We start from the raw sequence: 26,990 nt of genomic DNA, 5'->3' as shown, positions 1-26,990 counted from the left end.
CGATTATTGTCTGGGTTTTACATTTATGATGCAAATATGGATATAATAGGTCTATGAGGATGTAACGGAGTTTACCTTGTCCCATAAAAAAATCCTGCTATCATTTCATGGTATGAATGTGTTTTTTGTCATGAATGTTACTGGGGAAATGATGTAATCATCAAAAGACAATTTAAACAATTATTGTCTGGGTTTTACAAGTATGATGCAAATAATAGCTCTCTCTGGGTGTAAATAAAGAAAAACAAGTGATAACAGTCCCTGTGGTTTAGTGGTTAACAGTCCCCGTGGTGTACTGGTTAAGACGCTCGCCTGGCGTTTCACGAGCGCTTTGTTCTGGGTTCGTATCCTGGCCGGGGAGGATTTACTGTGCGTCAATCCTTAACCCTCAAACCGCGCATATCATATATAAATGATATCAGTGACAAAACCGAAACCGCGCACATCATTTATATATGATTTCGTGTCTAGCGCTATAATTTAAACTCCCTGCCTGGAATAGGGGCAGCTATAGTACAGCCACGACCGATAGTTGCCAGATGCCACCTAGAAAAAAAATCCAGGCCAACATTCTTGGGTGTGAGAGCGTCAGTATTGAGCAAGCCACCAAGGCTGGCGCACGCAGCACGAGCTCACAGCACCGCTGTTCAGCTTGTGACCACAGCATCGCCTACAAATACCATAATATATATGATACTGCTATTATTTAGCAGTGAGAGTATTACTAAAGCCCCCTGACTGTGATAAAACTGACCAGGATTCTGATAATAGCAGGATTGTGGTGATATTTAGCGCTGTGCTCCATGGAGGGAGGCGTAAGGCTGTGCGAGGGAGGGTTGTGGCGTCGTCTTCTGACTGTGTGTGGCCACCATTTATTGACTGCACTCACCATACCAGCTTAGTGGTTCGATATGGTGAACACAAATGTAGATACTTATATATAACGTGTGTGTATATAGGGTATAAACAGCAAGAGGAGTAGGTTGGGAGCCGCCATTTTGGTGAGGGCGGTGGCGTCGTCTGCACGACTTATCATGTTGTTTACTGGTGACCACAATAGTCTTTGGGCACCATACCAGCTTAATTGTTCAGGTATGGTGAATAAAACAGGTAGATACTTATATATAATATGTGTATATAGCGTAATAACACCACAAACAATATTGTTGAAGGACAAATATTAGTGCGTCTGGCCTTGAGGGCGGCCGCCGATCAGCTGACTGTGTGAGTAGCTACGTCTTTGTGGCCTTTACTCACCATACAAGCTTAGATGTACAGTTATGGTGAACAAAACATGTAAATACGTATATATAACATCTGTGTATAGTGAATAAATACAGAAAGAGTATTGTAGGAGGTGAATGAGGGTGAGTAAGGTGGTGTTGAGGGAGTGAGTGGCTCGCTGGTGTTTGGCGGTCACTCCTCGTTGCTTTTTGACTCACAAGACCAACTTAGTAGTTCGTTATGGTGTACAAAACATGCAAATACTTATATATAACCTGTGTATATAGTGTAACAACAGCAAAACTATTTGTTTATTGTTTTATGATCATAATAATTGAATCACTAATATGCACACCATAATTTTGAGTACAGCGATGGTTCACACATTTTATAATATAAATATACCACAATTCACTGTATGGAATAATATTACTGCAAAAAAACTAAGAAAAAATCAATCAGAGACATTGAAATAATTAGGTAATAATATATTTGTGGCAACTGCCGTCTGACAGCTCGGGCGGAGTAGACCTCATCTGGCGAAGGCTCTGCCAACGCCCCTTTTTTGCCACACTTCCCTACCCTATTGCGGCTAAAATATGCCACCTACGATTTTTTTGTTATTTTTTCCGTGATCAGGGAACAAAAAACCAGCGTTGAATGTAATGAAACGCCATTTTCTGGGTGAGTCCCGGAGGCTCCCCGGAGCTATCCCAGGCTGATATGCTAATGTCAGACTTTGGCATCAGTCATGTGTATGGAGTTCTTAGGCCTACCGGGGACCACGGCCAGAACCGGGCCCCCTCAGAGAGGCAAGGGGAGCAATGGCCTATAGAAGCCCCCGTGTAGTTGGAAGCATTCTATGTCTGCCATCGACCGGAACAGGCACCCAGAAAGGTAAGCGCCCCAAAACAAACCCCTATTCTGGTTAAAATTGCTACCTAAAACCGAACTAGTGGATAGAACTCCCCAACCGAAAACAAGCAAACTAGTGTGACGTCACACACTGCCGCGCCGCTGTCTGCGCAGCTCCCCCCTCCCCGGGAGGGGGAAGGGGGAGCCCCAGACCCCCCGCGCCGGCTACCCACACCTCAGTTCTTGAGGCTGGATGTCAAAAACGCGAAAAACCGCCGACCGGAGGGAGGGAGGGATGCCGGGGAGCCTCCGGGACTCACCCAGAAAATGGCGTTTCATTACATTCAACGCTGGTTTTCTGGGGGGAGCCCCGTCGGCTCCCCGGAGCTAACTACCCACAGACAGAAAAAGAGGGACTTACCCGGGATGCGGTCGTCGCTCACCCCTCAACTCGAAGCCGAGACAACTGGCCGCAACCGCCGACCCAAAGCAACACAGGCCCGACGAGGCCCAGGGACATTCACAAGGTAACGAGCAGCCAGGGACCCTGTTCGACCGCCAAAATCCCCGCGCCCGAATATCAGACCAAGACATACAGTGGTACCTCGGAATGCGTATTGTCCCTTGTATGCGAGATTTTCGGAAGGCGAGGTGTATTTACTCCAAAAATTTTGTCTCAGAAGGCGAGGGTTACTTCGGGAGGCGAGTTTTGGACGCGAGTTTGTTGATACGCGTACAGCCGACCTAGCGCGTTCGTCGCCCCTCCGCCCCGCCGCCCCTCAGTTTATTATTGTCTGGCGCTCAGTGACTACCCCCCACATCAATTCTTCTCGCGGATTTTCAGTGTTTTGTTGGATTTTTGGTGATTTGTCTATACAATTTGTTATTATATATCTCACCATGGGTCCCAAGAAAGCCAGTGGTAAGGATAAAGGCCAGAAAGCTCCTGTGAGGATGACAATAGAGGAGAAACAAGAGATCATTCGGAAGCATGAGAACGGTACACGTGTTGTTGAACTTTGTAGGCAGTACAACAAAGCCACATCAACAATATGCACTATACTTAAGAAGAAAAATAAGATTATGGGTGCTAAAGTGGCAAAAGGAGTAAGAACATTAACGGCACAAATACTTGAAGAAGTGGAAAAGTTGTTATTAATTTGGATACACGACAAGGAGTTGAGGGGTGATAGTGTTTCGGAGGCCATTATTTGTGAGAAAGCCAGGGTGTTGCACGAAGACCTTCTAAAGAATACCCCTGCAACGAGTGATGCAGATAAGAAAGAGTTTAAGGCAAGCAGGGGCTGGTTTGAAAAATTTAGAAAGAGAAGTGGTATCCATAGTGTTACAAGGCATGGGGTTATGTGATGTGATTATGGAAGGGGACTCCCCTTCCAAACAGTAACTCCTCTCCTCCTCCCCCCTCCTCACCATCTTCCATACGCCTACAGCACTCGACAGTAAGGTAAGTAATAACTGGAACACAGTTTTGTAGGTTTATTTAGATGAATTAGGTATAAAAATTTAGTTTGATGTGGGGTTTTTGGGGTAGTCAGGAACGGATTAATTCATTTCCCTTTATTTCTTATGGGGAAATTAACTTCGGAATGCGAGTTTTCGGAAGGCGAGGCGTCTCCAGGAACGGATTAAACTCTTATTCTGAGGTATGCCTGTATTCCCAAAGACGGCAGCAAGAGCCGCGAACTTACGAACGTCATGGGCACGGGGATAGACCGCAGGCTGGCTGGACCTAATAACCCTGCGGACGACCTGAGAGACCCGAACCCGCGAACAGGGAAGAAGGGAAACCGGATCAACCCACAGCGCGTCCCCGGACACAGAAGCTGTGGCGCACAAATAACGGCGAAGCGCCGCAACCGGACACAAAACATGATGCACCCCCTGCCTGACCAACCAAGCATCAACCACCCATGGACCCCTCCGGAACGCAGCAGTCTCATTCTTTGCCAGAAAAGAAGGAGACGGCTGCAAACGAACAAAACTATCACCACGACCAAAAGAGCAGAAACCCCTGCGCCGGAGGAGAGCATGAAGCTCCCCTACCCGACCCCCAGAGGCCAAAGCCAACAAGAAAAGGGCCTTGGAAAAACAATCCTGGACCGAAGGGGCCACAACGAAACGAGGAGATGAAAGGAAAGCGAGCACTCTGTCCAAAGACCAGGACGGCTCAGGCGACGCATGAGCAGGCCGGAGGTGAAACAATGCACGAGACAGCTTGCGAAACGGCGCAGACGTAACATCGATACCGAAAGCAAGCTGAAGCAGCTCCGCCAGCGCCGCACGATACGAAGCGACAGTGTTAGGCATAAGATGACGGTCCTGAAACAACCACGAGAGGAAGGACAAGACCACCCGAACAGACAAGGAGCTAACACGACGAAGACGCAAAAAGAAACGGAAGGACCGCCAGGAAACTTCATACTGCCGCCGAGAAGAAGCCCTAAGGCGGGACACCAACAAGGAGGCCACCTGATCACCATAGAGATGATGATAGACTCGAGTCAAAAAAACCATACGCGAAGACTCGAGGAGAAGATCGAACCAGCTACATGACATACCGGCCCGATCTGCTGAAAGAGGCGGAGCCGCGGGAAAACCCTCGGGTTCGGACACCGAGCAACCAGCGCCTGAAACCAAGGCTGGGCCGGCCACCAAGGGGCCAGAAGGACAACTCTCCCCCGGTAAGTCTCTAAGCGAGTCAGGACCTGGAGCAACAGCCGAACCGGGGGAAAGAGGTACAGGAACCCCCACCACGACCAGTCGAGCCGAAAGGCATCGACCCCGACGGCCTCGCAATCGGGGAAGGGCGCCGCATAAACGGGAAGACGCTGCAACCACGCCGACGCGAAGAGGTCCACCTCGGGGCGCCCGAACGTCTGGCAAAGCCAACGGAAGGACTCGTCGTCGACCGTCCACTCCGTGGAGAGGGGAACGAAGCGAGACAGGGCGTCGGCCAAGACGTTGGACACGCCCCGTACGTGAACCGCCAGGAGAGCCAAACCCCGAGAACTCAGCAGACGAGTCACCCGAAGAGACCAACCCCAAAGAGACAAGGACCGCATCGAACCCCCTCGGTTCAGGCAATGAACCTGGGCCTCGTCGGGCCTGTGTTGCTTTGGGTCGGCGGTTGCGGCCAGTTGTCTCGGCTTCGAGTTGAGGGGTGAGCGACGACCGCCTCCCGGGTAAGTCCCTCTTTTTCTGTCTGTGGGTAGTTAGCTCCGGGGAGCCGACGGGGCTCCCCCCAGAAAACCAGCGTTGAATGTAATGAAACGCCATTTTCTGGGTGAGTCCCGGAGGCTCCCCGGCATCCCTCCCTCCCTCCGGTCGGCGGTTTTTCGCGTTTTTGACATCCAGCCTCAAGAACTGAGGTGTGGGTAGCCGGCGCGGGGGGTCTGGGGCTCCCCCTTCCCCCTCCCGGGGAGGGGGGAGCTGCGCAGACAGCGGCGCGGCAGTGTGTGACGTCACACTAGTTTGCTTGTTTTCGGTTGGGGAGTTCTATCCACTAGTTCGGTTTTAGGTAGCAATTTTAACCAGAATAGGGGTTTGTTTTGGGGCGCTTACCTTTCTGGGTGCCTGTTCCGGTCGATGGCAGACATAGAATGCTTCCAACTACACGGGGGCTTCTATAGGCCATTGCTCCCCTTGCCTCTCTGAAGGGGCCCGGTTCTGGCCGTGGTCCCCGGTAGGCCTAAGAACTCCATACACATGACTGATGCCAAAGTCTGACATTAGCATATCAGCCTGGGATAGCTCCGGGGAGCCGACGGGGCTCCCCCCAGAAATGAACACTTCTATAAGACGAAAGAATTTTTTGGAATTTTTTTTTTTTGTTGCGCCTGTGGGTGTGAATTCCATTTGGGCCCCTAGCGGTTTGAGGGTTAACTGTAGCCTCTATTTACCCAACAGTAAAATGGGTACCTGGTTGTTAAATGATTTTGCGGTGTCATATTCCAGGAACATAGGATTCAGGACTTGCCCGAAATGCTACACGTACTAGTGACTGTACAAGAATGTAACAACTCTTGTGTATGTATGTATGTATGTATGTATGTATGTATGTATGTATGTATATGTATGTATGAATGTATGTATGTATGTGTATTATATATATACAGTATATAGATATCTATAGATGGGATCCAATGAACAGTGTGTTTATTAAATTGTCAAATACAAGAAGACAGTCTCACAAATCTTGCTGAATTTGGAAATCCGACTGTTCATAACATTAGATTCAAAAGTCTACTGAGTGAGACCATATGCTAAAAGTTGGAAATTAAATGCATTACAATTTAGTTAAAAGTATAAAATTCATATAAAATATAAAATTACCCAATTTGTATTATTCAGTATGCATCTATAAAAGCTAATTAAAATTTAGATTATATAGTAAACCAAAAAATTAATGTTAGTACATGCCCAACAGTATTTACAACTGCAAATTACACTTAGAACAGTGTCATATTTCAATACTTGACATATTCCAAGTTTTCAAAATATTATTAGAATATACAAAATATTAAAAATAAATATTTTTACCTTGAAGGACTCCATATCTGAAAGCAAAGAAGCAGACATCATTCGTGCACGAAGTTGGGATCCCACAGTATCTGTTCCCAAGCGTAGTAACACATCTGCATGTTCTTCAAGCCGGTCTTCTGTCATTGGTGCTGGTTCTTGGGTATATGGAATGAATAACTGCTCATTTGTTTTAATAAGCCTCAATTTTCCACAGCGCTTTAAGCGACCTTCTGGCTTGTCCCAGGATGGACGGCTACCATTGGACTTCTCTTCTTCCTCCATTTCTTCTTCACATTCATAGAATTCATCTTCATCATCTACCTCATCATTATCTAAAAATATTAAGTTCAAAATTACTTTTAATCTTTATCCTTTCTCATGACAGGTGAAATGAAGCCTTACCATTATCAACTTTTCTGTTCAGTGCTTTTCTCATTAAATTGTCAACATGCATTGAAAAATTATTCTGCCTTCTTCACTGCAACCATCTTTGGTCATTATTGTTTGATGTCATTAATATATATTAATATACTGTACAGTATATGAATATATATACATTCCAAAGATGCAATTAAAATACTTTTAAAGAAGTTATATTATACTGTACATCTACAATGTAATCCAGTGTGATGTAATCCGTCACTGGAGTAATGTTGCATTCCTAGGAGAGGATGACCCGTCATATTCGGTTCTCTCCAGTCTACTCGCGCAACTCCTCAATTTCTTGTAATTTGCTTTACAAAAATTTGGTACTCGAATAGCAATTTTTCTTATGCAACTTTTCCATGCTAGGCTAACTGCAAATTTCCTTAAAATCACTGTTCCCTAATATGTTCTTTATTTCAATATTATTTACTTGTGTCTCCCTCTGGCCAGCACTAAGGCTAATACAGTGGTACCTTTGTTTACGATTTTAATCCATTCCTAGAGACATGTCGTACAGCAAAAAATCGTAAACCAAAACACATTTTCCCATAAGAAATAATGTAAATTTAATTAATCTGTTCTACACACCCAAAAATCTTAACTTGAAAATACATTTTATACAGAATACTACTTATAGATTTTTGCTATACAGTACTGTACAGGTACTTTACCTTTATTGAGGACTCTTCATGGCGTAAGGAAGACGGTGAGGAGGGGGAGAGGAAGAGAGAGGTGTTAGTATTTGGAAGGGAGTTCCCATTCATTATAACATCCGGCACTGATGCTATTTCTGGGATACACTCTCTCCTACATTTTGCAGGCATACCACTAGGACCTGGTTGTGGCTTACTGCTTGTTTGTCTCACTAAAAACCCGTCTATAGTTACTTGTTTTTCCCTACGTCTTAATATTTGTTTGTAGTGATATATCATGTCTTGTTTATCCTCTATCGTCATCCTCAACTATTTTCTTAGGTTGAACTTTACCACTGACTTGAGACCCATGGCATTATATGTAATAAAAACTTTTATGTTCAGAAACCAAAAATGTAGAAAAACAATGAAATTCTTTACAAAGAATTAAAGTGCGGTTGTCATTAGTACACCAAGCGTGCCTCGCCTGCGCCGCACCCAGCAGAACCACATGCTTGCTCGACCCATACAAGTATCAACAGACAAATCGTGTTCCAAGGCAAAATCGTGTTCCAAGGCAAACATCATACACCAATTCAAATTTTACAAAGAATTTGACGTTGTAAACCAAAAAACCTGCGTTGAATGTAATGAAATGCCATTTTCTGGGCGAGACCCGTAGGCTCCCCAGAGCTATCCAGGCTGATATGGATATTATTAGACTTTGGCATCAGTGTGAATGGAGTTCATATTCATAGGCCTACCGGGAATCACGAGCCAGAACCTGGCCCCTCAGAGAGGCACGAGGAACAATGGCCTATAGAATTGCACATGTAATTTGGAGCATTTTATGTCTGTCACTGATTCAATTGATGACTGATGGATTCAAAAGGTGACACCCCTAGGGACAACACTTGCATCAGAGGAGCTCCAGCATATTTCAACAATCCTAAGTATTGTAGTACAGGTTGATGATAGTGAGTGGTGTCCCAGAGAACATAAAGGTATAGTGCTTTTGAAAAATAGTTGAAATAACAGGAATGTGCTAAGGGAAGTGAAAAATTGGATGAGAAAAAGTTGCCCTAGTGTTTCCAGTGCAGAGAAGAACATTCAAGATGGCCGCCGGCAAGAGGAAAAACATAACAGAGCTTGATTTTGCTGGATTCAATGAAGAAAGCATTGATATAAGCAGTCTACACAACAAGTTGGTAAAATTAGATACTATAGTGAACTCTCATGTAGAAATAATTAGTAAATTGGTAGAAAGTAATGACCATTTGAATAGCAAAGTTTTATGTCTTGAGGGTTTAGTGAATGACTTGCGCAAGGATAAGAATCAATTGGAAACAAATTGCAAAGCCATGGAAGAAGAAAATAAACTCTTAAAAATAACTTTGGAAGAAGTTAAAGTAAATTTAAACATAAATGACTACAATAGGTTAGGTAAGGAAATTAAACAGGAGAAACAGCTTTTGTCAGCACAGATGGAGGAAGTTACACAGGGAATAGAACAGTGCAAGAAAGATATGCAACTCACTTATGCACAAGTGGCCAAGGAGAAGGAAAAAATTGAAGAAGCTGTAAAGGAAGCCAAACACTGCAGCAACCAAGATAAAACAAACATTAGGCTGGAAGTGAGAAAGGAATTGGCATCTAATCCGAAGTTAGTGCAAAACTCAGTTGATCGGAGTAAATCCCTGATAATTTTTGGTTGCAAAAAAAAGGAAATAACATTAGGTCAGAAAGAGCTGTAGAAGAAGCGAAAGTATAATAATGTCCATATCAGCCTGAATAGCTCCGAGGACCCAAAGGGGCTACCCTCAGGAAAATCGTAATCTAGGGCAGTTGTAAACCAAGGTACCACTGTATAGTTTTCCTATGTTGCTTCTGTAAGTTTTTGCTCAAAAAATGAGTAGTCCACATTTTTTTTTAAATTCTTCTGGGTTTGGATTCTCCATTTAATTGGTTCAGAACATTTTACTAAAATTTGAGTTACCTTAACAATAATACAATACAGTAGAACCTAGATTCAATGTATTGGACCAAACCCAATTCACTGAAATGAGTGATTCATTGCACCCAGAGATGCCTCCAGGGTGCATTTCCCACACTCTATGGGCTAATTTCACTTAACAAAATTTTATTTTCATCCTTTAACAGACAACTACCAAATGAAGAAGTCTGCAAAAAAAAATAACAGCATCTAGATTTCTCATGTTCCCCAGCTTCAAACTCTTTTTCCAAAAATTGCAGGGCTATACCTGATTAACACTTTGGCTGCACTAGCGGGCCACCTGCAGTGCAATGCAAGGTAGGCTGTGCGTTGCCTGTGAGCAGACAACCACACTCCAATGTTTATACTCTTTACAGTTTTCTCACCTCAATTTTCATGCTACGTCATTCATTTTGGTTCCATAATGTTTGCAATAAAATGCTCTAAAGAGATATATGCATACAAGGTCAAATAGAAATTCATCGTTACCAATGAAATGAGATAAAGTACATCGACATGCAAGAAAAACTGGCTTTTGTTTACAGTAGTTATTCATTACCGACATTATTTGTTACACTATATCATTCATTTTTTTTTTGTTTGTTTTGTGTTTATAAAGGCAGTAACAAAAAGTACCCGAGGTAAAACAACCAGGAATGGGCACACGTTTCGATTCGAGGGTAGGGTGGGTGGGTGGCCACCCACCTACATCTAGCTGGGTTGGTGGCTACCTACGTGGCAGTGTAATGATGGCACATGGGTATAGAGAGAACAGGAAGACGTTGGCGAGCATTTTAAAACAAATTTCACAATAATCAGACAACAAATGGAATTTTAACAAATATTTGGATTTTGGACGGCATTGTCGTCCTCTTGCGAACTACTGTACTAGTGTTGATTTTAGGACGACAATGATGTTATCCAGAAGCGAAAGTGTTAAACTAAAACCTTGCCAACCCAAACTGAAAAACAAAATTTGACTTTATATATTCAATAGCTTTACAAGGCTCCAACTGTTTCTTAAAATGTTGAGGTCCATCTACAAAAATAAAAAACGTGATTGGAACCATACTGAAATCAGTCCATGCTCTATGGGCTGATTTTACCAAGCAAAATTTTAATTTTATCCTGTCATATGAAGGACAACTTCCAAGAGAACCTGTGTGTAAAGAGATTTCACTACATCTAGGCAGATTTATCATGCCCAAGCCTTGAAACCTCATTTTCAAGGGAAAAAGAACACAATGAATGAAAACTGGGAATCTCAAAATTTAAAATTAACCATAGAATTTGGTTTTAAATAGGCTCACTGGCTTTCCCAAGGTCCCTTACTATTGCTTATAATGTTGCACCCATCTATGAAAAACATTAACAATGTGATTGGAGCCATAATAAGAATTACCTTTTACCTAACAAAAAAAACAGCATTGAATGTAATGAAACGCCATTTTCTGGGTAGAGCCCCGGAGGCTCCCTGGAGCTATTGGACTGATATTAGCTATTATTAGTATGGGACTTCAGTCATATGGAATTGTCATGCCTACTAGGGGACCACTAGCCAGAAAATGGTCCCCTCAGAAAGGTGCAGGGAGCAATGGCCTATGAAACTCCCTTGTATAAAGTTTTTCATGTCCGCCATTGACCGGGGTTTGACACCCAGAAAGATAGGCGCCCCAAAACAGACCCCAACTGGTAGGAAAATTGTAACCCGAGACCGAACAGAGGCTAGAAACTTCCCCTGAAGGCAAACAAGAAAACAAGCAACATGTCATCACACCATGCGCCGCTCGTTCGCTACCCCCACCCCATGAGGAGGGGGGGAGGAGGGGGCCCAAGCTGCGGATCATCAGTTCGTAGACCGACTAAATGTAACAAAAACTGCCGAACAGAGGGAAGGAGGGTGCTAGGGAGCCTCCGGGGCTTCCTACCCAGAAAATGGCATTTCATTACATTCAACACTGGCTTTCTGTGGGAAGCCCCATTGGTTACGTGGAGCTAGCTATCCAAGAGCAGGAAAAAGAGAGACTTACCAAGGAGGGGCCTACACCGCACGACCCATGACTCAGACGAGACAACTGGCTGCAACTGCCAACCCAAGATGACAAGATTGCTGAGGGCCCCCCGCATTTAACAAGATATAGGGACAGTTAGAACCCTGTTCGTCCTTCAAAACACCCGCACCGGAATGTCAGCTCAAGACATGTTTCCAAATACAGCGGCCAAAGTCGCAAACTCTCGAACATCATGGGTGCGAGGGTAGACCAGAAGCTGGCTAGACTTAACTCTGTGGATGACCTGAGAGACCCAAGCCCTGGAACAGGGAATTAGGGATACTGGAGCAACCCCCAATGCATCCTCGGACACAAACGCCAAGGCATGCAGGTAACGGCATAAAGCCGCAACCGGACACAGCACACGATGCACCCCCGCCCTGACCAACCAAGCATCAATAACCCACGGACCCCTCCGGAAGCCCTCCATCTCATTCTTTGCCAGAAAAGGAGACGGCTGCAGATGAACAAAACTTCCACCTAGACCAAAAGAGCAGAAGCCTCTGCACCGAAGGAAACCATGAAGCTCCCCAACCCAACCCCCAGAAGACAAAGCCAACAAAACCAAGGCGTTCTGGAAACAATCACTGACTGAAGGGACCACCACAAACTGAGGTGAAGAAAGAAAGGAGAGCACCCAGTCCCAAGACCAGGTCGGCTCAGACAGTGCACGAGCAGGCCAGAGGTGGAAAAATGCATATAAAGCTTATGAAGCAGAGCAGAAGTGACATCCACCCCGAACGTACGCTAAAGCGGCTCCGCCAGCATCACGCGATACAAGGTGACAGTATTCGGCATATGATGATGGTACTAAAACAACCAAGAGGGAGGAAGGACAAACAACCCGATCAGAAATCGAAGACAATCTATGAAGAGACAAAATGTGCCGAAAGAAAAGCCGGGAAACTTCATATTGGCATACAGACGAAACCCGCAGGTGTGACATCCACAATGAAGCCACCTGATCACCACACAAGTGGTGATAAACTCGCGTCAAAAGACGGACGAGAAGATCGGAGGAGAAGATCAAACCAGCCACGTGCCAGACCGGACTGATCTACTGAAGAGGCAGAACCGTGGAAGACCTCTGGGTTCGGACACCGAGCAAGCGTCTGAAACCAAGGCAGGGTCAGCCACCAAGGGGCCAACAGGACTACTCTCCCCTGTTAAGTCTCCAAGCGAGCCAGGATCTGGAGCAACAACTGAACCGAGGGGTTGGGGGAGTAGAAGGTACAGGAAACCCCACCCCGACCAGTCCAGGCGAAAGGTATTGACCCTGATGGCCTCGCAGTCGGAGAAGGGTGACGCATATACCAACGAACTCCTGCACCGTGTTGTGAGCCCGATAGATAAACGGACCCCACCGACCCTGGTAATCACTGGTCACAAAGCCCCAGCCAGGAAATGCCACATCCGTGAACACATCGAGTGAGGGCTCAGATAGATGACATGGCACTGAACCCCCCAAAAAAACCTGAAGAAGCCGGCAATGCAAGAACCGACACAAGGCTTCTGGGGTCCGAACCCAGCGATCACGAGAGTGGCGGAAGGGATATCCCCCAAAGGAGTCAGAACAGCTGCCGAAACCAGATCTGACCCAACAGGTAGACCAGCATGACGAAGTTCAGACTCCCACAAAGTTGCTCGAACAACCGACGAGTGATCTGGGTGCCTCCAAAAACAGCCGAAGGCAGGACTGCAGCCGCTGCAACGTCACCAGAGGGAGAAACAAGTTAGCGGTTTGAGAGTCCCGAGTCCCACACAAGTTGATTGTGCCATACCAGTTGATTGACAGTTGAGAGGCGGGACCAAAGAGCCAGAGCTCAACCCCCACAAGCACAAATAGGCGAGTACACAAGATCCAGCCAAGTCCGAATCTGAAAGGGAACCAAGTGGGACTTCCTCCAGTTCACCAAGAACCCAAAACCGGTGAGCTGGAAAAAACCAAATCCCTGACAAGGGAACACGTGGACCAGCTGGAAGCCCACACCAGCCAGTCGTCGAGGTAAGCCAGAACCCGAACACCTAACAGATCACAGATCACCATGACCTGGGTAAGGCGTGTGAACACACAAGGTACTAGATTGAAGCCGAATGGAAGGTACAAAAGTGGCAAGCCTGTTGCCCCACAACAAAACCGAGCCAGTCGCCAAACCCTGGATACCTGCTTGATGGGGTTCTGAGAGTTCTTCTACTCCCCAAGCCCGGCCTGAGGCTTGACTTGTGGGAGTTTGAAAAGCAGTGAGCTTTTTAACTGCGCTTGGGCTCTATTTTATTTGATTGACTTACTCTTTGTGTTCTGTTCGACAGGAAATTGAGTATCCAGGGTCCTACTTTACCAGTTATTCCCCATTGACCTCATTTTGTGTGCCATCACTCCATGGTCACATTTGTCGAATGCCTTGCAAAGTCTGTGTATACAACATCTGCATTTTGCTTTTCTTCTAGAGCTTCTGTGATTTTGTAATAGTGGTTGAGTAACTGACAGACAGGATCTTCCTGCTCTAAATCCATGTTGTATTGGGTTGTTTTCCCAATTCCTAATCACTCTTTCAAAAACTTTTATTATGAGAGATGTTAGTGCAACTGGTCTATAGTTTTCTGCCAAGGCTTTACTACCCCCCTTGTGCAGCTTAGCTGTATCTGCTGATTTAAGTGCAGCTGGTATCTCCCCTGTATCCAGGCTCTTTCTCTATATTATGCTGAGCGCTCGCACTACTGGTACTTTACATTTCTTAATGAATATTGAATGGAGATGATTAATTGAGACGTGCCAATACGCATCCCGGAGGTCCAGGGACACCAAGCGCCCGACTCCTAAAGCAGCCAGACCTGGGACAGAGTGGTCATCCAAATGTAGAGGTAAGAGACCCACGGGTTCAGACGGGACAAATCCAGAATGAACCACAGGTCCACACAGCCCCTTTTGGTAATTGGAAACAGACTGGAAATCCACCTGAGGGACACTGTCATTTTGACCACACCCAAGCAAACCCAGTCCAGGATGACCCAACAGGATGCAGTGGAAGAGGCTTGGCCTGCAGCCCTGATCCCCCGAAGGAGGAGGAGTCACCCAACACTACCACAAGCTGGAGGAAACTACCTGAAATGCCCACAAATCGTGGGACCAGGTGAGAGCAAACAGCGCAAGCCTTCCCCCCATCAACGGGTCGAACTGCAAAAGGGTCGATGAACCTAACGAGAGCCCGACCTAGGCTCAGAGCGACCAATGCGCCGACTCGATGCCAATGGCTGAGCAGGAGAGGCCAGCCTTGAACCTGGCACTACTGGCTTACGACAACCGAAGGAACCACAAGCCCATGAACGACCCTTCCAGGCAGTACCACCACGGTTTCCCCAGAGAACCAACAAGTCCGACATAGGCTGGCAAGTAGACGAAGCCGCCTGCAGAAAATGCACCATGGCAGACTCTGCAAACAACAACGAACAAAAAACCAGCGTTGAATGTAATGAAACGCCATTTTCTGGGTGAGTCCCGGAGGCTCCCCGGAGCTATCCCAGGCTGATATGCTAATGTCAGACTTTGGCATCAGTCATGTGTATGGAGTTCTTAGGCCTACCGGGGACCACGGCCAGAACCGGGCCCCCTCAGAGAGGCAAGGGGAGCAATGGCCTATAGAAGCCCCTGTGTAGTTGGAAGCATTCTATGTCTGCCATCGACCGGAACAGGCACCCAGAAAGGTAAGCGCCCCAAAACAAACCCCTATTCTGGTTAAAATTGCTACCTAATACCGAACTAGTGGATAGAACTCCCCAACCGAAAACAAGCAAATTAGTGTGACGTCACACACTGCCGCGCCGCTGTCTGCGCAGCTCCCCCCTCCCCGGGAGGGGGAAGGGGGAGCCCCAGACCCCCCGCGCCGGCTACCCACACCTCAGTTCTTGAGGCTGGATGTCAAAAACGCGAAAAACCGCCGACCGGAGGGAGGGAGGGATGCCGGGGAGCCTCCGGGACTCACCCAGAAAATGGCGTTTCATTACATTCAACGCTGGTTTTCTGGGGGGAGCCCCGTCGGCTCCCCGGAGCTAACTACCCACAGACAGAAAAAGAGGGACTTACCCGGGAGGCGGTCGTCGCTCACCCCTCAACTCGAAGCCGAGACAACTGGCTGCAACCGCCGACCCAAAGCAACACAGGCCCGACGAGGGCCAGGGACATTCACAAGGTAACGAGCAGCCAGGACCCTGTTCGACCGCCAAAATCCCCGCGCCCGAATATCAGACCAAGACATATTCCCAAAGACGGCAGCAAGAGCCGCGAACTTACGAACGTCATGGGCACGGGGATAGACCGCAGGCTGGCTAGACCTAATAACCCTGCGGACGACCTGAGAGACCCGAACCCGCGAACAGGGAAGAAGGGAAACCGGATCAACCCACAGCGCGTCCCCGGACACAGAAGCTGTGGCGCGCAAATAACGGCGAAGCGCCGCAACCGGACACAAAACATGATGCACCCCCGGCCTGACCAACCAAGCATCAACCACCCATGGACCCCTCCGGAACGCAGCAGTCTCATTCTTCGCCAGAAAAGAAGGAGACGGCTGCAAACGAACAAAACTATCACCACGACCAAAAGAGCAGAAACCCCTGCGCCGGAGGAGAGCATGAAGCTCCCCTACCCGACCCCCAGAGGCCAAAGCCAACAAGAAAAGTGCCTTGGAAAAACAATCCTGGACCGAAGGGGCCACAACGAAACGAGGAGATGAAAGGAAAGCGAGCACTCTGTCCAAAGACCAGGACGGCTCAGGCGACGCATGAGCAGGCCGGAGGTGAAACAATGCACGAGACAGCTTGCGAAACGGCGCAGACGTAACATCGATACCGAAAGCAAGCTGAAGCGGCTCCGCCAGCGCCGCACGATACGAAGCGACAGTGTTAGGCATAAGATGACGGTCCTGAAACAACCACGAGAGGAAGGACAAGACCACCCGAACAGACAAGGAGCTAACACGACGAAGACGCAAAAAGAAACGGAAGGACCGCCAGGAAACTTCATACTGCCGCCGAGAAGAAGCCCTCAGGTGGGACACCAACAAGGAGGCCACCTGATCACCATAGAGCTGATGATAGACTCGAGTCAAAAAAACCATACGCGAAGACTCGAGGAGAAGATCGAACCAGCTACGTGACGTACCGGCCCGATCTGCTGAAAGAGGCGGAGCCGCGGGAAAACCCTCGGGTTCGGACACCGAGCAACCAGCGCCTGAAACCAAGGCTGGGCCGGCCACCAAGGGGCCAGAAGGACAACTCTCCCCTGGTAAGTCTCTAAGCGAGTCAGGACCTGGAGCAACAGCCGAACTGGGGGAAAGAGGTACAGGAACCCCCACCTCGACCAGTCGAGCCGAAAGGCATCGACCCCGACGGCCTCGCAATCGGGGAAGGGCGCCGCATAAACGGGAAGACGCCGCGACCACGCCGACGCGAAGAGGTCCACCTCGGGGCGCCCGAACGTCTGGCAAAGCCAACGGAAGGACTCGTCGTCGACCGTCCACTCCGTGGAGAGGGGAACGAAGCGAGACAGGGCGTCGGCCAAGACGTTGGACACGCCCCGTACGTGAACCGCCAGGAGAGCCAAACCCCGAGAACTCAGCAGACGAGTCACCCGAAGCGACCAACCCCAAAGAGACAAGGACCGCATCGAACCCCCGCGGTTCAGGCAATGAACCACCGGAGAGCAGTCCGAATGGAGCCGAATCGTCGATCCGCGGGCCACCCGAATCCTCCCCAGAGCAAACCACACTGCCGCGAACTCCCGCACCGTACTGTGAGCTCGACAGAAGGACGGATCCCAACGCCCCTGGCCGGCCTGGTGAGCACTGGTCACAAAACCCCAGCCGAGAGACGACGCATCCGTGTACACATCGAGCGAGGGCTCGGGTAGGCGCCAAGGCACTGAACCCCGAAAAACCCGAAGAGGAAGCCGGTGACGCAGCAACCGACGCAAGTCCCCCGGGGGTCGAACTCTGCGATCGCGAGAGAGGCGGAAGGGAGAACCCCGAAGGAACCAGAACAGCCGTCGAAGCCAAACCCGACCCGGCGGGTAGACCACCATCGCGAAGTTCAGGCTCCCGCACAGCCCCTCGAGCAACCGCCGGGTGACCCGAGGGCCCTCCAGAAACAGACGAAGGCGGGACCGCAGCCGCAGGAGAGACTCCGGAGAGAGAGACAAGGAGGCGGTCCGAGAGTCCCACACGAGACCCAGCCAAGTCCGAACCTGAGAGGGAACCAGATGGGACTTCCTCCAGTTCACCAAGAACCCGAACCCGGCGAGCTGGGAAAGAACCAAATCCCTGGCTAGCAAGCAAGCGGACTGGCTGGGAGCCCAAACCAGCCAGTCGTCGAGGTAGGCCAACACCCGAACACCTAGGAGACGCAAACGAGCCACCACAACCCGTGTAAGGCGTGTGAACACGCGAGGTGCCAGGTTCAACCCGAACGGGAGACAACGAAAGCGGTAACTCAGACGCCCCACTACAAAACCGAGCCAGTCCCTGAACCGCGGATGAATCGGGACATGCCAATAAGCGTCCCGGAGGTCCAGGGACACCATCCAAGCACCCGGCTCCAAGAGGAGCCGAACCTGAGACAGCGTAGTCATCCGAAAGGAAGGGCAATGAACCCAGGGGTTCAGACGGGACAAGTCCAGAATGAACCGCAGGTCCGCGCAGTCCCGTTTCGGAACCGGAAACAGACGGGAAACCCATCTGAGGGACGACGTCGTTTCGACGACGCCCAAGCGTACCCACTCCAAGACGACTCGACAGAGCGCAGGGGAAGAAGCCTGCCCCGCCAGCCCCGACCCCCCAAAGGGGGGAGGGGCCACCCAACGCCACCGCAGGCCGCGAGACACGACCCGAAAGGCCCACGAATCGTGGGACCAGGCGCGGGCGAACAGCGCAAGCCGCCCCCCCATCGCCCCGTCAAAGGGGCAAACCGCGAAAGGGCCGGCAACCCTTACGAGACCCAGAACCCCGCACAGCGCGAACACCGCGCCGACCAGACGAGGGAGGGTCCGCAGGAGGAGCCAACCCCAAACCTGACACCAGAGGCCTACCACGACGAGAGGAACCCCGAGCCCTGGCACGACCTTTCCGGGAAGACCCACCCCGGGACCCCCGGAAAACCAACAAGTCCGACATCGGACGACAAGCCGCCGACGCAGCCTGAATAAACTGCGCCACGGCCGACTCCCCAAACAGGAGAGGACAAAAAGGTGAAGAACGCCTAAGAGCCAGAGCCCAAGCAGATTCCACGGAGGAACCCAGCACCGCCTGCCGACACGCGAGACGGGAAGCATAGAACAGTGAAACCGCATCCCGCAAAATCGGCGTGAACAGCTTCAACAAGGCAGCCGACGAACGCGCAGCCGAGGACAAGGTGCCGGACCCCGGGACGGACCCAAGCGTCCCCACATCCTCCACGAGCCAATCCGAAGACAGCTCCAGGAGGGAAAAGAACCGCAAGGCCGAACACAAAAGGTCCCGAGCGCGCAAGTCCTCCGCCACGAGCGCCGCCGAAAGGGAGGGAACCTGCACATGGAGCTGAATAACGCCCACATCGCGGGGAAGGGCAGGGGCAAACAAGCACTCATTCAGGTACTCAAGGTCACCCCCCAGGAAAACCTGAAGCACCGTGGAAGCTTCCCGCCACTCCAGCGTGCGGGAACGACAGAAGGAATGCCAGGAATCCAGACCAAACAAGGGGCAGTCTGCTAGCCAGGATGACTCCGGAACCTCGTAACGGAGCCAGAAAGGGAACGAAGTCCCAAACCTGAACGTGGACGGATCCATTTCCGAGGCATAATCCGGGTCACGCAGGAGGTAAGCTGCAAAGGCCGCTCGCACCACACCAGGTTGGATGCGATAAGCCGAAAACCTCCGGAAGGACGGAACCGACGTACCCGGGGGAACACGGAACCGTACCCGGGGAGGGGCCGACACCAAATCCAACTCGTACGCAGAGGGGGGGAAAGAAAACCCCACTCCTTGTAACAATAAGCCCCGCTCAGTGGGAAGAAAAACCCAGGCGGGGTCCAGCGGGGCCCAAGGCCCCCAAGTCAGCCCCTCCCCAGCCTCGAGGTCCGTCACCACAGGACCTGAGGCCGAGTCCTCTCCCCAAGCCCCGACCCCACAAGACAAGGACGGAGCAGCCGGAAAAGCTGGAGGAAGGGGGGCCCACTGGTCAGACCCTGAAGCTTCGGCCGGGAGACAAGACTCGAATGCCTCTGCCGCCCCCCCGGAAGGGGCAACCCCCGAAGCTGCCCGAGTCTCGAGATCAAGTAACCCCTGCTCCGACCCCGAAACCCTCAGACGCTTCGGGGCCGGAAGCAGGGGCGGGGGACCAGAACGAACAGAAGGGGAAGGACGAGGAGGTGCGGACTGAACCAGGATCGAAGCGACCCCCACCCCCAAGTCCGGGTCTCGAAAAGCAAAGCGGGGCAGCCCCGGGGCATCCGGGGAAGCAACCAACCGAGCGCGTTGCAACAGACGAAACCTAGACTGCAACGCACGTGCCGCCTGTACCCGAATAGAATCATCAGAGGATTGGGTAAATTGAGTCACAAGCAAGCAGCAACACTCACAGGACTCAGGGTCGAAAGTATCACCGACCCAACAGGCAGCGTGGCAGAGGCAAAAACAATGAGGGTCACCCTGAGACAAGGGGACCGAGCAACCCTCAAACTCGCACACAGCGAGTGGGGACCCCGGGGTCACATCCATCGGACCCACGCGCCCCCTAGGGGATTCCCAGGGTCCTGAGCGTTTACTTTAAGAGGACTCGCGCTCAGGTAGTCCCAGGCAGGGTGCTGCAAACCGGCGCCCAAAACTACCAAGCAAACTTCTAAAGCTGAACCCCAGGGACGTGTACACTCACGGGGACCTAGCAGGGGGCGCCACCGAGGAGAACAGTGGAAGGGCAAAAACAAACTGAATAAAATGACAGAACCCCCCCACCAGGCAAAAACAAAAAGAAAAACAAAACCCCGCAAGAGGACAGCGAACCCCAAGGAACAGAGCCGGCCGCGATGTCGGGAATTACAAGCTGAGCAGCACCCTGCGCCCCTACCAGTGCAAACTGCCTCTAACCTGCCGGTAACAAGGGAGAACAGAACACCCAAGAGCCCAACAGGCGGCCGAAAAACCGAAAGGTAAAACGGACCAGCAGAGGCAGACCCCGAGGAGCCTGTGGAAGGTGGCCCCAAGCCCCAAGGGCAGTACTTACAGGGCACCTAGGGAAGGCAGCCCTAGGCGCATGCAGCCCGAGTACTGAAGATAACTCCTGGCTCTCGCACCCACAAAACTAACACCACACTCAAAGCACAGTGCAGTAGCGACACCGGAGCCAGAGCACACGACCATCGCCTACAGCATCAGCCTTAAGAACTGAGGTGTGGGTAGCCGGCGCGGGGGGTCTGGGGCTCCCCCTTCCCCCTCCCAGGGAGGGGGGAGCTGCGCAGACAGCGGCGCGGCAGTGTGTGACGTCACACTAATTTGCTTGTTTTCGGTTGGGGAGTTCTATCCACTAGTTCGGTATTAGGTAGCAATTTTAACCAGAATAGGGGTTTGTTTTGGGGCGCTTACCTTTCTGGGTGCCTGTTCCGGTCGATGGCAGACATAGAATGCTTCCAACTACACAGGGGCTTCTATAGGCCATTGCTCCCCTTGCCTCTCTGAGGGGGCCCGGTTCTGGCCGTGGTCCCCGGTAGGCCTAAGAACTCCATACACATGACTGATGCCAAAGTCTGACATTAGCATATCAGCCTGGGATAGCTCCGGGGAGCCGACGGGGCTCCCCCCAGAAAGGGGACGAAAATCTAAGAGCCTGGGAGCCGGTCGGTCGAGTGGACAGCACGCTGGACTTGTGATCCTGTGGTCCCGGGTTCGATCCCAGGCACCGGCGAGAAACAATGAGCAGATTTTCTTTCACCCTATGCCCCTGTTACCTAGCAGTAAAATAGGTACCTGGGTGTTAGTCAGCTGTCACGGGCTGCTTCCTGGGGGTGGAGGCCTGGTCGAGGACCGGGCCGTGGGGACACTAAAAAGCCCCGAAATCATCTCAAGATAACCTGGGGCCCAAACGGAATCCAAAGTGTAAATGAGCACCTCCTGCCGGCACATGAGACGGGAAGCAAAGAACAGATAAAGTACACCGCTTCCTTCAGAATTGGCGCAAACAACTTCCACAAAGCAGCCGACACAGTCGACATACTCTTCCTCTTCACAGTACAGTACATACTTATATAAGATGTTTATTCAGGTAAAGGTACATACATTGAAAATGAATTACAAACATAATGTTGGATTTCTAGATAGAGCTAGTACATACTATGCCTGAAGCATAGTCTTCTATCCTCTCTTCTATCACAAGACTTGATAATGGTCCAGGTCTAACTGAAACATTGTCGTTTCATCTTCTGATATGTGGTTTGGTCATCAAGGTGAAGCAATCTACAAGCTTTAACAGATATCTATACCATAATACTACAAACACTCCCTTAACCCTTAAACTGTGCAACACATCAATAGCTGTGGTGAGTAACTGTCACAGAATTGAACACCACAGCTATTGATGTGTTGGAGTACCGCACAAGATTTAAAAGTTCCGTGGCTACACAAGGTTCACATCAGCTTCCTCAAGGCTATTGTAAACAGACGCCATTTAAAAAAAATCGTGGGCAACATTCCCGGGTGTGAGAGCATCAGTACTGAGTGAGCAACCGAGGCTGGTGCATGCAGCATGAGCTAACAGCCCTGCTGTTCAGCTTGTTACTACAGTATCGCCTAAAAAATATAAAAATACGTATGTAACTCGTATTATTTAGCGATGATAGTATTATAGAAGACCCCTGACTGATAAAAATGACCAAGATTCTGATAATAGCAGGATTATGATAATTAGAGCTGTACATAGTATGGTAGGAACAGTAATGCTGAGGGAAGGAGAGAGGGAGGGAGGGAGGTAGCTCCATCTGCTGACTCTGTGTGGCCACCTGTTATTGTCAAGAATCGCTTTATCATCTTAGTGGTTCCCTATGGTGAGCACAAATGTAGATACTTATATATAACGTGAAAATATAGTGCACAAATCCACAAGGGCCGTGACGAGGATTCGAACCTGCGTCCGAGAGCATCCCAGACGCTGCCTTAATCGACTGAGCTACGTCATTGTCAAAAGGAGTTGAAACCAAAGTTCTACTGAACTTTCTGGATCCCGCAGCCTCTCCGAGGCACAAACCAGGGTTTTACACAACTCCCCCCATGCACTCGAGCTATGTCAATATGCCATTCTCCCTCTTCGCCCTTACTTCATTACACACAGCTCAGTCGATTAAGGCAGCGTCTGGGATGTTCTCGGACGCAGGTTCGAATCCTCGTCATGGCCCTTGTGGATTTGTTCATTTGATGCATCACGCAATTGTGATTTCTGTGTGTAATGAAGTAAGGGCGAAGAGGAAGAACATAGCTATTGACATAGCTTGAGTGCATGGGGGAAGTTGTGTAAAACCCTGGTTTGTGCCTCGGAGAGGCTGCAGGATCCAGTGAGTTCAGTAGAACTTTGGTTTCAACTCCTTTTGACCATGTCGTAGCTCAGTCGATTAAGGCAGCGTCTGGGATACTCTCGGATGCAGGTTCGAATCCTCATCTTCCAACGATTGCTCTGTCAACGCCTCAGTTTTGCCAGACTTCCTCGCCCTATTGCAGCCAAAATATGTCACCCTCTAATCACAAGAACAGCCCAGGGGTTAAGCCCAACACAAAAGTCAATAATAAATTTTAAAATTGAATAAATCGCAGATAATCACTTACTAGATTTAGACATGGACTTCTCCCTTGCCCTTCTTCGAACTATACAACAGTTTAGCATTTGAAGCTTTTGGTGAAGTAATGTTGATGCAAGATCAGGTGACCCACTGCCATACCTGGGACTAAAATTGCATTGTCCCAGCGAAATCGTAGTTCCAAAACCACTTCATGCCAGAGATGAGCTGCAGCTGGCAATCCACCAAGAGAGTGGATCACATGACTCAACACAACAGCCAAACGCCATATTAAACCATCAACACCACTACTCTTCATATTACTTAGTAAACTCTGAAACAAATTATTATGTTTTTAAGACAAATATCTAAACTTTGATACTCTTAATATTAAAATATAATTGTCCTTATCTTTACTTTTATTACTGAAGATATGTCTAAAGAAAAATAATTCATCATATTTCTGGATATTTAAGTTGCAGTTAGCGAGTTTTAATTAGATAGATCTTGCATGAGAAAACACAGTGCAGTATATAAATCCAGAGAAGATTTGAGCTCATTGCAGTATGATTATTTCACAGATATAACTATCTAGCTTTAACATATAAAAAGAGTGCTTATGTACCTAATTCCACATATTACCCTGGCTCTACATACAAAACACAAAGATTACTAGTTCTGTTTATAAGTTAATGAATAGTGATAACTGTGACCGTATCCAAACTAATAAACAAAATGTGAAACTTTAAATGGTTAGGTACTGAAAGAAAAATAAATTTTAATATCGAGATAAACACAGCAATAGCTATCAAGTGCTAAAACCAACAGTGGACATGCCTCAGAATTGTCTGATGTTTATTTTCTACTGCTTATTTGTTGTATAAACATTGTAAGGAAGTCTCAACACTAAAAACTTATTTCACATCTTCTCACTCCTATCTTGGATTTTTCAGATTAGGCAAGTTTTTAATTGTCTCATTATAAACTAATGGCTGTGAACTAATTCAGTTCAGATTGGAGTATTGAAGATTTTTTTTTAACTTTAAATATATAATCTGATTCTGGATTCTTAAGGAAGAATAATCAAAGGCACAAATGTTACAAGAGTAATCATTTGAGGGATGGACCAGGTGACATTACATATAGGCCACCCAGTGTCAGTCTCTGTAAAAATAGCATGAGCGTGGAATGGCAGAAGTGTATGGAATATAGACAGTAGAGTTGGCTCGAAGGTGAGAGGCAGCAGAGTGGGGTCAAGAGAAATACATATTGGTTTGGACATCTGAAAAGATTAACTAGTGGTAGGCTGATAAGAAAATTATACAACCTACTTTATAAAACTTTTAATTTAAGTACATTACTACAGTATTACTCTCATTCTTGATTCTCACCCTGGAATCCTGTGTTTGATTGCCAGGTGCACATTTTTGCACATTTCCTTTCACCTAATGCACTGAACAGTGGGTACCCAGGAGTTAGGCTGCATCCTAGGAAGGGTCAGCAGTTCAATCTTGGGGGGAAAACTTGATACAAGCCTAAATTTTATATATATTCAGTGGTACCTCAGTTTATGAATTTAATCCATTCCCAGTGACGGTTCATAAGCCAAAAATTTGTAAACGGAAGCGAATTTTCCCATAAGAAATAATGTAAACTGAATTAATCCGTTCCACACACTCAAAAAATTAACTTCAAGCTAAATTTTACACCTAATTCACCCAAATCTTTAGTACTAAAGTATGTACAAGTTATTCCTTACCTTTATTGATGACTTGTTGGCGTATGGAAGATGGTGAGGAGGGGGAAAGGAGGAGAGGTGTTAGTGTTTGGAAGGCGAGTCCCCCTTCCATTATAACATCAGGCAGTGATGACTTCTCTGGAGGTACAGTACACACACTGGCACGTTTTGCCTGCATACCACGAGGACCTGCTTGTGGCTCACTGCTCTATTTTCTCACTAAAAACCTGTCTAGTGACACTTGTTTTTTTTCCCTACATTGTAACACCTGAACACTTGTCTGAAGTGAGACATCACACAGTCATTAAAAAGGTTAACAACAGCCTACTACAGCTTACTCTGGGTGAATTAATAACTTTTCAACTTCCTCAAGTGTTTGTGTTCTTTGTTTCGTGACTGTTGATATGCCTTTCTCCACTTTAGCACTCATAATGTCCTTTTTCTTAGCAATTACAATGCATACCGTTGACAAATTTGTTGTACTGCCTAGCTAGTTCAACCAATCTACAATTTTCATGTTTATGAATGATCTCTTGTTTACCATCTATAGTCATTCTCACATGTGTTTTCTTGGCTTGAACCTTATCACTGGCTTTCTTGGGACCCATGGCAAGATATATAATAATAACTTTTATGTTCAAATAACCAAAAATCCGAAAAAACACTAAAATTCTTTACAAAGAATTCAGGCGAGATTGTCACTAGGCAGGAGGCACTAGTAAACTGAGGCATGGTTGTCGTACCACCACGCGCTAGGTCGGCCATACGTGTATCAACAAACTACATTTCCTAAACCGATTCGTATTTTATGAAGAAATTGGGCTCGTAACTCAGAAAGTTTGTAAAGAGGGGCATTCGTAAGCCGATGTATATATTATATTATGTATTATATTATATTATATTATATTATATATATATATATATATATATATATATATATATATATATATATATATATATATATGTCGTACCTAGTAGCCAAAACGCACTTCTCAGCCTACTATGCAAGGCCCAATTTGCCTAATAGGCCAAGTTTTCAAGAATTAATTGTTTTTTGACTACCTAACTTACTTAACCTAACCTAACCTAACTTTTTCGGCTACCTAACCTAACCTAACCTACAAAGATAGGTTAGGTTAGGTAGGGTTGGTTAGATTCGGTCATATATCTACGTTAATTTTAACTCCAATAAAAAAAAAATTGACCTCATACATAATGAAATGGGTAGCTTTATCATTTCATGAAAAAAAATTAGAGAAAATATATTAATTCAGGAAAACTTGGCTTATTAGGCAAATCGGGCCTTGCATAGTAGGCCGAGAAGTGCATTCTGGCCAATAGGTACAACATATATATATATAGAGGGAGAGGCCTAGGGGACGGACGTGTGGCGGAGGAGCTGCTGCCTTCTCAGCCATTACCCTGAGACATCTTGGCCTCACCGTACCAAGACTCAACCATATTCACCGTGAATACACCAAGCAGACGTGGGAGTGGCCAGAAGTGCCTACGGTGTACCATCTATGTGAAAACTTATCAAAACTTATCAAAACAGGTGGGTTGGCAGTGTGGAGTCATGGAGGCTGGTGTGAGGGGCCAGGATGGACCCTGCAGGCCTCCCATAGTGAGGGGAGGGGGGGTGAGTGAGGGGTGTTGTGTGGTCAGGAGAGAGAGGTGGGGGTTACGCGTGTGCCAAATAGTGTTTTGTGTTTTTCTTTTTTTGAAAGTTTTGTTGAACAAGTTACGT

General features: G+C 48.1%; 1 protein-coding gene across 1 annotated transcript in view; it reads right to left on the bottom strand.

Moving 5' to 3' along the window:
* The window catches only part of LOC138354289 (rab3 GTPase-activating protein catalytic subunit-like), a 43,450-nt gene extending 19,602 nt beyond the window's left edge, over nucleotides 1-23,848 (bottom strand). Inside the window, exons 1-2 of the mRNA XM_069308412.1 lie at nucleotides 23,555-23,848; nucleotides 6,640-6,953 (exon numbers count right to left, since the gene is read on the bottom strand). Of these exons, the coding sequence (XP_069164513.1) occupies nucleotides 6,640-6,953; nucleotides 23,555-23,612 (372 nt within the window). The 5' untranslated portion in view covers nucleotides 23,613-23,848. The remainder of the gene's footprint in view (nucleotides 1-6,639; nucleotides 6,954-23,554) is intronic.
* Between the last annotated feature and the right edge of the window lie 3,142 nt (nucleotides 23,849-26,990).

The sequence above is a fragment of the Procambarus clarkii genome, chromosome 62, assembly GCF_040958095.1.
Source record: "Procambarus clarkii isolate CNS0578487 chromosome 62, FALCON_Pclarkii_2.0, whole genome shotgun sequence".
Lineage (NCBI taxonomy): Eukaryota > Metazoa > Arthropoda > Malacostraca > Decapoda > Cambaridae > Procambarus > Procambarus clarkii.
The sequence above is the reverse complement of the archived record's forward strand: the minus strand, read 5'-3'. Positions and strand labels throughout refer to the sequence as shown.